The sequence below is a fragment of the Dipteris shenzhenensis genome, chromosome 32 (assembly GCF_047967505.1).
Source record: "Dipteris shenzhenensis isolate YYH24624 ecotype China chromosome 32, Dip_SZ_1.0, whole genome shotgun sequence".
Classification (NCBI taxonomy): domain Eukaryota; kingdom Viridiplantae; phylum Streptophyta; class Polypodiopsida; order Gleicheniales; family Dipteridaceae; genus Dipteris; species Dipteris shenzhenensis.
In genome coordinates, this window is record NC_141627.1 from 25,780,615 (window position 1) to 25,792,945 (window position 12,331).

The window sequence follows — 12,331 nt, forward strand, 5'->3', positions numbered from 1 at the left end:
AGAGAGACCTAGCCCGGGGTTCATGCACCTATCGCTCCGCTAGTGAGCACATATAGTCATACGTAGCCAGTGCATCAGATGGCAGCAACTACCACGCAGCAGGGGGGTTAGTGGTGGGCAGCAAGCCACTTTTGATGACATGCTGGTAGATTCTTTGCATTCATATAAGGCCCTACCTGAGGCCATCAAACTTGAGATGTCCTCCAATTATGTGAACCTCAAGCATGATGATGCCCGCACTTCTAGAGGTTACACACACAAGAATTATGCAGCCAAGGATATCAAGGACAAACTCACAGTGCATAAGTTCAAAGGGGACACTCGCACAGCTAATGAGCTGGAGGAGTGGCTTACGAAGTTGGAAGATTATTTCCACTTCTACCCAAAGCAGGATGAGGATCACATAATCTTTGTGGGTATGCACATGCAGACACATACTTGGTGGCATTTTATGAGAGACTCTTCTTACAGGCCAGCCACATGGAAAGAATTCAAAAAGTTGATGATCACCACATTTGTATCCCCGCTCATACTAGGGCAATATCTAGCTGAATTCTATGCATTATCACAGACAGGTACTGTCCAAGAGTACTTGCAACGCTTTTGGAGACTTTCCTTGTTTGTACAGGACGAATCTGAGAGAGGGAAGTTGCTGCGTTTCATCCACGGATTGAGTCCTCTCGCTGCAGATGTGAAGGCACATAACCCTCAAACAATTGAGCATGCAACCCAATTGGCAGAGGTATTTGAGCCCAAATATGTCAGCAAGTATAAGATGATAATGGGCATCGCATATGGAAATGCAGATGAGGCTGAAAAGAAGCCTAAGGTGGCTGATTGGCATGAAAGAAAATCAGCAACACCACCATTTTCGAGGTTTCCCACTATTACAGGCAGCAAGATGCCATATGCTAAGTCATACAGGTCATTTGATGCTAAGCCAAGAGCTAATGGAAATAAAAAAGCAAAATTTGAAAAACACACCAGGGCTATTATGGACAACGAAAAGCGGGCAAACTCATGCTTTAAGTGTGGTGAGAAGTGGACTCCTGAGCATCGGGAAGTTTGCAAAATGTGCAATAGTGGAACTACAAAACTCAACATGATTATTGAGATATCCGATGATGAGGATTTAATGGATGCTTCTGCGACTTTAGATGCCACTCATGATGATTTAGAGGGTGCACAAGTCGTAGAAGAAGCTCCAGATGTTGGAGCCATGAGGGGAGCTGATTTCCCCTTTGATCCCAGTGGTGCTAACGAACATAATATGAATGGTATACAATCCGAGATGACACTTAGCCCACATGTAACATTCGAGGCCGTTGGCCTAAAGTCTTTCATGTGGATTATCAGGTTGCTATGCCTTTTCTTACGCGAGGGATGCAAATGGCAATGCTCCTGTGAACGAGGAGGAGATCTATTGGGATGCGTAGCAAACAATTTATGCTCTCTCTTCTCATGCCTTAATGGGTGCCAAAAGTGTTGAAACTATCAGATTAAAAGGATAAATTAATGACAGGACTGTCACATGCTTGTGGACAACGGTAGCACTCATAGTTTCATCAAATATAGGACCTTACAGAAGGTGGGACTAATTGCTATTGAGATTAATTATGGGCTAAGAGTAGAGATGGCAAACGGACAGCATTTGGTCAGTAAATTTTGTTGCCAAGATGCAAGGATCAAGCTCTCTGAGGATTATGAATTTGCTGGGGATCTCTTGGCACTAATAGATGCTGTCCTGGGCTGCGATTGGCTAAAATCTTTGGGTAAAATCATCATGGATTTAAATGCCCTATCACTTAGCTTTGCCCACAAGGATAGAATTGTAGCATTGCATGGCATTGCCACTCCTAAATTGCAGGTCATTTCAACAAGGGAGTTGGCCAAAGAGCTCAGGAAGGAGCATGCCCTCTATGCATTGAATGTGTCCGTGTCTCAAGGGGGTAGCATTCCCAGTGTTGAGGGTTGTGATATGTAGCAATTGCTATCGGAATTTGCTGATTTGCCATCCCAATTGCCTCCCTAGAGGGATGTGGATCATGCCACAATCTCTCTAAGGTTGAGCGGGAGGGAGTGGCAGTACAGGTGCGGGAATTGCTTATGATTTTGACATTAAGTACAAAAAATGTGGTTGCACATGCCTTGTCCAGGATGTGGGCTTGCAATGTGTCTGCTATCTCTACCATATATCAGGAGTGGATTCATGGCATTCGGGAAGAGTATATGCAGAATTCTAAGGCAACTCCCATATTTTCAAATTTGCACAAGTCTTCGAGTCAAGGTCATTGGGATTTCAAATTGCATAATGGACTGTCGTGTGCCAAGACAAGATTTATTTAAGGCCAGACTTCCCATCGCTAGACATGTGGGTATCACTAAAACATATGAAAGAATCAAGCAAAGCTTTACCTGGGAAGGCATGTGGAGAGAGGTGGTTAAATACGTGGCTGAATGCTTGCCTTGCCAACAGAATAAAGTGGAGAGCAAATTACCTACAAGTCTCTTGCAACCATTACCCATTCCAATGGAAAAATGGACGCACATAGCAATGGATTTCATCATAGGATTGCCTTCTACAGAGAGGGGATGGGACAACATTTTGTTGTGGTGGATAGAATGACAAAACAAGCCCATTTCATACCCACTAAGACCCGCTATTTAGCATCACAGGTTGCTTGGAAATTCATTAAGCATGTCTTTAAGCATCATGGTTTCCCTCAAGATATTGTCAACGACGGAGATGCAAAATTTATGGGTCACTCTTGGCAAGAGATATTTACAGCCAGTGGGTACTCACACGTAGCACTGCTTACCATCCTCAAACTGATGGACAGTCAGAAAGGATGAACAAATGGGTGAAGGAATATTTGAGGCAATAAATGGTTGTCACTTGCTGAATTTTGCTAGAACAGTACTAAGCATCTCTCCATTGGCATGAGCCCGTTTGAGGCATTGTACGGATGCAAGGTCGGGATGCCTTCTTCAATTGCTGACATGGCTGTGAAAAATCAGCAAGCATGAAATGAGTTGGAGAGGATGGATGCCCTTCTGCAGTTGGCAAAAAGAATATGCAGGATGCCCAAGCCAAGCAAAAGAAACTTGCAGATGAAAGCATTAGATATTTGTCTTTCAAAGAGTGAGATTATGTGCATTTGCGTCTCCATAAGAACCGTTATGCCTCGCTGAAAGGTAATACCAACACAAAGCTTGCTGATAGGTATTACGGTCCTTACAAGATCATCCGCAAGGTTGGAGAGATAGCATATCAGTTGGAGCTACCCAGTACCTCCAAGATCCATAATGTTTTCCATGTGTCTTTGCTGAAACTACATGTTGGACAGCATGTCCATGTTTTTCCAGAGTTGCCACCTATGGATGAAGAGGGCCACATCCTCTATGTTCCGGAACGCATTGTGGGTTTCAGAGACCATGTACTCTGAAACAAGACCTACGTACAGTATCTTATCCAGTGGTGGGGACTCCCTGAGGATGAAAATTCATGGCAACCAGAAAGCATTGTCTAGGACCACCCCTATATCCTACCGGATTGATTAGTAGTTTCTGTTTGCTGCACTTTTGGACAGCCATGCTGTGAAATTTTGAGGGCAAAAATCTATGGGAAGGGATGGCTGTAATGAAGGGAAAAAAGGGGCTAAGTTAGAGGCCCTTTAGGTGGAAAATGTGGAGGGACTATATAAGTCCCCATCCACGCCCTACTATGTACTTTTTTATGTGACATGTAATCCTATGTACTCCCACCTCCTTCCTCCTACGTGCTGCCTACACTCTCTCTCCCTCTCTCTCTTCCCCTCACTCCTCTCCCAATCCTCTCCCTCTACCCCCTTTCCCTCCTATCTCTCTTTCTCCTCTTCCTCCCCTCTCCTGCCATCTTTGGCCTTCACCAATTCAGCCCCAATCCCCCTTCATTGCATCAAGTTTCTTTTCAGAGGCTGTTTGGAAAGATGTGGTCCAATACGTTATTCAGTGCTTGCCAAGCCAGAAAAATCAGGTGGATAGTAAACTTCCAACTCATACCAGAAGGCAAACGGACACAGGTGGACATCATTACTACGTTGCCTTCTACAAAGGATGGGACAATACCCATATCACGGTTGACACGATCACAAAACAAGCCCATTCAATCCCTACCAAGACACCGTCTTCAGCATCTCAAGTTGCCCATTTCATTGATCAAGTTTTCAAACAGCATACCATCTTGAGACTAATGGACGGACAGGGTGAACAAATGGGTGAAGGAGTACTCTAGGCACTTCTGACATGATACTCAAAGGTCTTGGGATAAATAGCTTGGACTAGCTTAATTTTTCTCTTCTTTGAAGCAATGTATGGATGCACACGATGCCTTCCGTAATTTCGAACATGACTTGGAAAGGATTGGGTACCTGGTTTTTAAAGACCAGGGATTTTGTGCATCTACATCATGACGAAAGCCGCTATGCCTCTCTAAGGGGTAACACCAACAATGAGCTTGCTCATCAATATTATGACCCTTACAAGGTAATCCGCAACGTTGGGTTAGTAGGTTATCAATTGCAGCTCCCATCGTCTGCTGCCGTGGTCCACAATGTGTTCCATGTATCATTGCTGAAACCACATTTCCTCTCAAAGTTGCCTGCTACGGATGAGCAAGACAATATCAAAGTTCCCTACTGACAATATCGTATACATCCCCAACGCATTGAGGCCTTCAAAGATAGTTTACTTTGTAATAAGGTGTACATCGTGTGCCTCATCAAAAGTGGAACGGATTAGTGGAGAATGAACATCAAGAGCATCCCCATCTTTTGCCAGATTGATAAGCAGCCCTTTGCTGTTCTGGCACCCGTGTGACAGCGACAGTATGAAATTTTGTGGGCAAAATTGTATAGGAAGTGATAGCTGTAATAAAAGGCCTAATCATGTTGAAAGGGAGTTGAGAGGGAGAAAGAAGATAAAGGGGGGAACTACATAGTGCAATAGGATGTATGATTTCCAAAGGAACCTAACCATGCTCCAGGCAAGGTCCAGGGTATGCAGTAAGCCATATGACAGATTATATAATAACTATGATTGATGTTTCCAAGTTTTTTCAAAAACTATGCTCGACTTTGAAATAAAAGCAGTTAAAAGCAACTTGGACTCCATTCAATCTGAAACGTACATTGAGCTACACATACACATAAGGGCCAAGCCACACACCGTTTGTAATGTTTTGAAGGCCACAGAGGCTGGGTTTAAGGTAGTCTGGTGGTCAATGGTTGCAAACCCAGACCCCTTCAAACCATCATTTACTAACCAAAGTTTTCCTCTGCAAAGAATCCTTCCAGAGCACAACATTAATGGCTGCTTGATGTCACCTGCACTTTTCACTCAATCTCGCCAATGAGAAGCTTACATAGATTTTCATAGCTCCCAGCAATCGTTTCAGAATTGAATCAAATTCAAGCACGGGAACACTATGACTAAGCACCCAAGAAAATTGGATTGCCCTGCCCCGCTCTACATGTGATCAAGTCCTAAAACATGTTGGTTTTGAAAGCACAGATTTGAAAGAGCTTTGAACCCCACATAATATATTGCCAGAGAAGGTAACACTAATTGCAGATTTGGAAGACTTCAAAAGCTCTTCGGACACTCAACCTGTGAGTGAAAATATTAGGATCCGAAACTGAATATGTAATGCAAGCAACGAACAATACTTCCATCTAAATAGAGGAACGCACCTAAATGGTCAGCCCAAATGCTGGCCATACTCATATGAAAGCTAAAACTAACCAACGAAACACGTTTGGCAGGCAGAAAACCTTTGTAGGCAAGCAAAACCCAAGAGCCACAGTCAGGTGAGTCAAAGAAGGCACGATGAGAGGGAAATGCGAATTGTCTACAAGTTCCAGCTAATGTGTGAAGTGGTGAAATTGTGGAACAGGGATAAAACCTCATTCTCTTGCTTTTGAAGCCTGCAAACTTATGTCGTGCTGTAATCCACGATGGAAAGATCTTCCATAGCAGATCGATATTTTGAGTACTGGAGGTTTACACGCTCCTCATTCTTGGCCAACTCTTCAAGCTCCCGAAGGCCAGGAAACAAAGCAAGAAATCCCCATTCAAAGCCCTTGGCTCTGGCGGGTGAAAAGTTTTTCCCGACAGTGACTTGCTTAATGAAGGGAAAGAGTCCCCTGTACCCCTTCAGCATATCTGTCACGCTAGACAACTCTTCTGCTGGCAAATTGGCCTTTGGCTTCAGGACAGCTACTCTGACAGCGCCATAACTCCTCTGCAGACTAGACTCCTCTAGATCGGCTTCCCAATCTAGAGCGAGGCGATCTTCCACGATGGGGGCAACATATTTGCTGACAACATCCAAGTGGAAGGGATGATCAGCGTAGGCTGCAAGGGCCGCTTTGTCTTTGTAACGGCAGTGCAATGCATGCGTGTAACCGCCAACGTGCAAAGCCGGACCTGCACTCAACTCGATGACAGAATCTAAGGACGTGAGGCTACGAAGGCCGGAAACCATGGCCTGAGAGAGCTCAGGGGGGACACCATCCTTGACCTTGAAGAGGACGACATGTTCGACGACGGCAACTGAGGCAGAGGTGTGAGAGCGAGCTGCGATGCGTAGAGGCCGGTGCCATGATCGCCCACAAGGTGGAGAAGAGCCTGCAGGGGTCCAAAAGAGAGCCTGATCAGTCTGCTTCCTTGATTTCTCTCTTCATCGTTGCCCAATTCGTTTCTTGCTCAGATGATTGCCGATTCAGCTTCTGCCGGAACATCGATTTTCCTCCTTACACCTAGAATTATTTTCCTCCTTTATAACTAGAATTCCGAAGTAATGATTGATTGAATGGGAAGATGAATGCTAGCAAAATTACCAACCTGGATGAGGAACTCGGGTGTGGGCAAATGCTGTGCAAGCTCGGAGTTGGGCGATGTGCTGCATAGTTGTTTCTTCTTTCTTCTTCAAGGATGCTTAGGGTCTTAGCACAAATGGGTCTTACCACAATAAGGATGGGAATGGCAATGAGAAACATGTCTGCATTAGAGCTTTTAATTGATGTAAATTCTTTACAACCAAGCCCCATCAGCTTGCAATGAACACTCCGTAATAGCTTTCTATCCTAGCAAGCTTGGGTGAGAGGGAAAGTGCTCTTAACAATGCTCTCTCCCCCCATCACCCTTTACACTTCCACATGGTATCGCGCTCGGTGCAAAAAACCATTGCGTGCCATTGGTTGGACCGCCCGTCATCACTTGCACCTCAAAGTTTTAGTGGCCTGCTTCCACCACCTTCAATCAAGGTAGCACTCGGTAGTCGAGAACCATGCTCCTAAGTTGGCTTTGACCTATAACCTAAGGGCCAATACCATAGATTTGTGGTGGTATTAGTTTGTTCATGTCAAAACGGCGTATTAAAATGCTTAAAATCTTTTTTAATAAGCACAGTATCGTTTTCTCATGTTCCAATAGAGTGAATTTCAACTAGGACCGGCTATGGTTACCACACGGTGTATTCAAACGCCTTGCGATAATGTGCAAATACACACTGTGCAGTGATATTTATACCACACATTGTCCCTAGTTACCGTGCGGTCTCATGTTTTACTGCACAGTAAATTTTAACTATATAGTTTTCCCTCTGTGAATGTACTATTCACATTATCAAGATTCTTGGTGTTCCATGGAGTCTTGTGAAGAAAAGAAGAACTAAAAAAGGGGATAAACAAAGCTACAAACCAAATTTATAAGTTGTATTTATTCTTCTAAAAGGTATTTGGCTTGTATTTGGTGCCGCTAGTGGGCTGTCTTTCACCAGCCAAAATCCACTCACACTTGGGATTCAATGCTAAATCTAGGAAGTAACTGTATTATTATGGGGGACTTCAATATGGTTGAGAATATCAAAGACAGATGGATGCAGAAGGGATCAGTACTCAGGGGTTCTAAACATCAAATATGGGAAGATCTCAAAGAAAATCTACAAGTGGTAGACATTGGGACTCCCAGCATCTACACTTGGAGCAACAGATAGGTAGGTAATGTGAGGAGAGAAGCCAGGCTAGATAGAGTCTATATTGCCCAAGCCCTAATTGACCAAGCCCTAGAAGTCAAGCAATCCACCTTTTCATCCCTCACCTTATCAGACCACAAGCCAATGTTAGCTTGTATAGATTTGGGAATTGGGAAGAAAGGAAACTCTTGGTTTAAGGTTGATCCTTCCATGTTCAAGCTTCAGACAGCAGATCATAGAGAGTTGGCACTTGTATTTACCAGCAACTAGCTCTTTGTCCCAGGGTTGGAATGATGCTATTGAAAGGGTCCAAACAATCTTAAAGGAAGCCAGAAAGAACAGAGCAGCCATTAGAGTAAGAAGAATGAACAAGCTTAAGAAGGATATTGAGGATCTTGAACAAAGAGCTAGAAGCAATGATATCAATGCCCAACATCAGTTATTGATCAAAAGAAAAGAGGTCAGAGTACAAGAACAGATCAAGCTTCATAATGCCAAGGTCTACTTTAGGGAATGGTAGGCAGGCAAGATAGATAGACCAACTAAGGAGAATTTCAAAAGGATCAGAAAAAAGAGGAAGCATGAGGAAATGCCTTGGTTGCAAAAGGAGGATGGGGAATTGGCTAAATCAGAAATAAATATTATGGAGATCATAGTCAATCACTTCAAAAACCTTTTAAGCATAGTGGAGTTAACAAACAACAAGGTCCTGGAGGCTAGAAATAGGTGCCATGCAGCCAGACAATCCTCTGTATCTAACCTAGACAGAAATCAGTTGGAAATTGACCTATCCCTTCAAGAACTTAAAGAGGTTGTGTTTGCAATGGATGATGGCAAAACACCCGGGGAAGATGGGCTACCTATTGAATTCTACAAAGTCTTATAGGACACTGTTGGCCCCTCCTTACTAGCTATTTGGAGCGAGAGTGTTAAACAGGGGCTGCTCCCAGAGCATTTAAATGGAGGGGTCATTAAATCTATACAAAAGGAAGGGGATAGAATAGTCTTAAAAAATTGGGGGCCCCTCACTATGCTAAACTGTTCCTATAAGATATATGCTAAAGCAATTGCTCTAAGACTGAGACACAAGATGGACAAGTGGATTCTAGAGGAACACAAAGGATTCATCAAGAACAAGCATTTATTAGAGGCAATCATCAACTTATGGGAAGGGTGCACTCATGCTGAAGAAAGCAATCAAGAGATATGTCTAATTAAAATAGACTTTCATAAGGCATATGATAGGCTGAATTGGGACTTTCTACTACAGTCACTTAACAGCCTGGGATTGGGAAAGAAATTTACCTCCTATGTAGCTCTACTACTATCAAATGCCTCTACAAAGGTGTGTGTGAATGGTGAGATGTCTCAGAGCTTTATGTTGAGAAGTTCCATCAGACAAGGATGCCCTCTATCCCCCCTCTTATTTGCTATAGGTGTTGATGCCTTGGGATATATATCAATGGTATAGAACTCCCCTCAGGAAAGCAGTTGGTGAACCAACAATTTGTAGATGATACTACGTCCATAACAATCAGAAACACAGATGTAGACCTACAAAGATGCATGGTCATATTCTGCAATGCATCTAGGTCAAAAATAAACCACTCCAAAGCAAGTTATGCATTATTATCTGGTGACAACCTAAACCTTTTAGACCATCTTGGATGCAAGAAGATTCCCCATGGGCAGATATTCAGGCTACCAGGTATCCTTATGGGATTCAATGTCAAGATGAAAGATAGATCGGAGTGGTTCCTAGAAAATTTCAAAAATAAATTAAACAGTATCAGGGGACTGTAGGTAAACCTAGAAGGGAGAAGAGTAGTGCTAAATCATTGTATTTATCCAATTGCCATTTTTTATCTCTCTTGCGGGTGTCCCTCCAGAACAAGGTTAGAAAAGTTCATAAGGATCTACAGATTCTTCTTATGGGGTGGGAGTGACACCAGAAGAAGAATTGCCAAAGTTAAATGCTTTTCTGCACTGGACCAAGAAAGGAAGGAGGACTGGGTATCATAAATATCCAACTGGTAGCATACAAATTAGCAGCTACGTGGATAATTAAAGCCATCACTAATCTTGAAAGTGATTGATCTAACCTTCTTCTCAGGAACTTCAAACACGTCAGACCTCTTAGATCTCCTAGATGGAAGGACTATCCCCTATTAGCAACCATTGGGAACCCAGAACCTTGCACTACCAAACGGAGCCAGCTATGGAAATCCCCATGGGGGGCCTTTGAACAGATTAAATGCCACATCACTCTCTCTAGGAAAGGAAGCTTCATGACTTTAGATTCCATATGGTATCTCCATTCTTTACAAAACAACAACTAAGTGACAATGACTTTCTGAGAGCATGGCACTTGGTGAAGAAGGGGATTTCTTGTTAGGGGGACCTATGGGACAAGACTAATATTAGATGGAAGAATTGATTGGAGATAAGAAGAGAATTTAGAATGCATAATGTAGACCAAGAGCTAATTATGGGAAGAATACAATTGTGGGATGGGGACATCACTTGGAAGGGGGAAGAATTCTTAATTACACTAGAGAGTTTGGATGGGTTGGTAGCTCATCTCTCTTACCTATACCCACACCATCTGAAGGTATAGAGGAGATTGTTGCCAAACTAAACTTTAGGTGGAACAGCTCTGATACTGAAAGAAAATGGACACTCAAATTTGAGCTGATATGGGACAAAGGAATTCGTGAGAAAATGTCTACACTTTTATGGTTAACTTTACATAAGGAAATCTAGACCAACTATAGGAGTCTCAGCATTGGTAAGGGAGATGGCACATGCAAATACTGTGTGAATACTAAGGAAGACATATTCCATCTCTTCATAGCTTGCCCCAGAGCAAGAAAAGTTTGGAAATATGTGCAAGTAAGAATAGGGGAACCTATAAATTGGAAGTCTATCCTATTGGGGGATGCTCTCAAAATACCTTATGCTACATGGACACACATCAGAGCATATGCACTATGGTTTATATGGATATCCAGAAATACTTTTCAATTCAATGATGAGATCATGAATGATGAAAAGAACTTTGTTAATTGGTATGAATGCTATGTCCTTACTAACTGATCACTATCTGTTGTGGCTTAGGCTAAGTTTCTTTTGGACCAAGAATACCATAACTACAATGACCAAGTATCTCAACTTCAAGCAGAACTGGAAGAGCACATCCAAGAGGCAGGGAGATGCTCCACAGGAGTGGACATGAAGGCTCAACTCCTCCCTTCCCTCTTTCTAGTCAAAGCAAAACCTGCAAACTAGAGTACCTCCACTGGTGGCTACTGTTTCCCTGCTACTAATCTTCTGTGTACAGGCCCAGTACACTATGTTGGGGTAAAGGCACATTGCCACCCTTTAAAAGTTATGACCCCTATGACTGTCTTAAGACAGCCATAGGGTGAATACCTAATCCTAATAAAACCTATGAGTTTGTGGTGTGGCTCAACACATTTTTACACACCCACACTTCTTGTGTCTCCCTCTCTCTGTCTCCATCGTTTCACTCCCTCTCCCTTTCCCTCACAAGTGGTATCAGAGCCTCTACCTCTCCCTCTCATTTCGCTCTACCCCTCCCACTTCCCTCAGGCCTCGTGCGCAGCAGCAGCGAGCGGGCGCCCCATCAGTGCGCAGGAGCAGCTGCGCGCGGCAGGTTGTGCGCGGGCAGCTATAGCTGCAGCAATAGCTAGTGGCTGCTAGCTGCTACCCGCCTAACGGCGGCCACAGCCTACCAGGCGGGTGCAGCCACAGCGTGCACAGCGCGCAGCACCGACTGCGTGCAGCCCGTCGACCGGCTGCAAGGCAGCAGTCGCGATAGGTATGGCCATCCGTACCGGCTGTACAGACGTCGTACAGGCAGCCGTACCATACGGACGTGGCTGTACGGACGCCGCGACAAGCAAGTACAGGTCAAAAAAATTTTTTGGGGATCCGTGCCCTCGCAGGTATAGGGTACAGCAGGTACCCCTCGGGGGGGTCACTATGTATAAACTCTCTATATCACATGCGTTCAAGGCTTATTTGTAAAATCCCTTATCAGAATATTTTTCATTAATAAAATGTACCCTTTTTCTATACAAATCTGTAATTTTTTTCTAAAAACATTTTAAATAATCCCTTATGTAAGTTAAATTATGTAAATTTTCAAAATTAAAAATATCCTTCTGTTGAACTCACGTGATAGGGTTACATAAGATGAGTGACCTCCCCGAGAGGTACCCTGCGCAGGTACAGAAGGTACAGCAGGCACAGATTTGTGTTTTGGGGGAAGAAGGAAAAGAGAGAGCACTCTGC

General features: G+C 43.6%; 1 protein-coding gene across 1 annotated transcript; it reads right to left on the reverse strand.

The window, feature by feature from the left end:
- Positions 1 to 5,230: 5,230 nt before the first annotated feature.
- Positions 5,231 to 7,108, reverse strand: LOC147880514 (stress-response A/B barrel domain-containing protein UP3-like). The gene is made up of 2 exons (XM_087371121.1): positions 6,883 to 7,108; positions 5,231 to 6,666 (listed from the first exon to the last, which is right to left on the reverse strand). The coding sequence occupies exons 1-2, from the start codon at positions 6,944 to 6,946 to the stop codon at positions 5,972 to 5,974; spliced, it is 759 nt and encodes a 252-aa protein (XP_087227247.1). The 5' UTR covers positions 6,947 to 7,108; the 3' UTR covers positions 5,231 to 5,971.
- Positions 7,109 to 12,331: the final 5,223 nt, after the last annotated feature.

Coding starts and splice junctions, on each gene's coding strand:
- LOC147880514 (XM_087371121.1), bottom strand. CDS start 6,946: ATGCAGCACATCGCCCAACTCCGAGCTTGCACAGCATTTGCCCACACC. Junction 6,667..6,882: donor CACCCGAGTTCCTCATCCAG/GTTGGTAATTTT, acceptor GGACCCCTGCAG/GCTCTTCTCCACCTTGTGGG.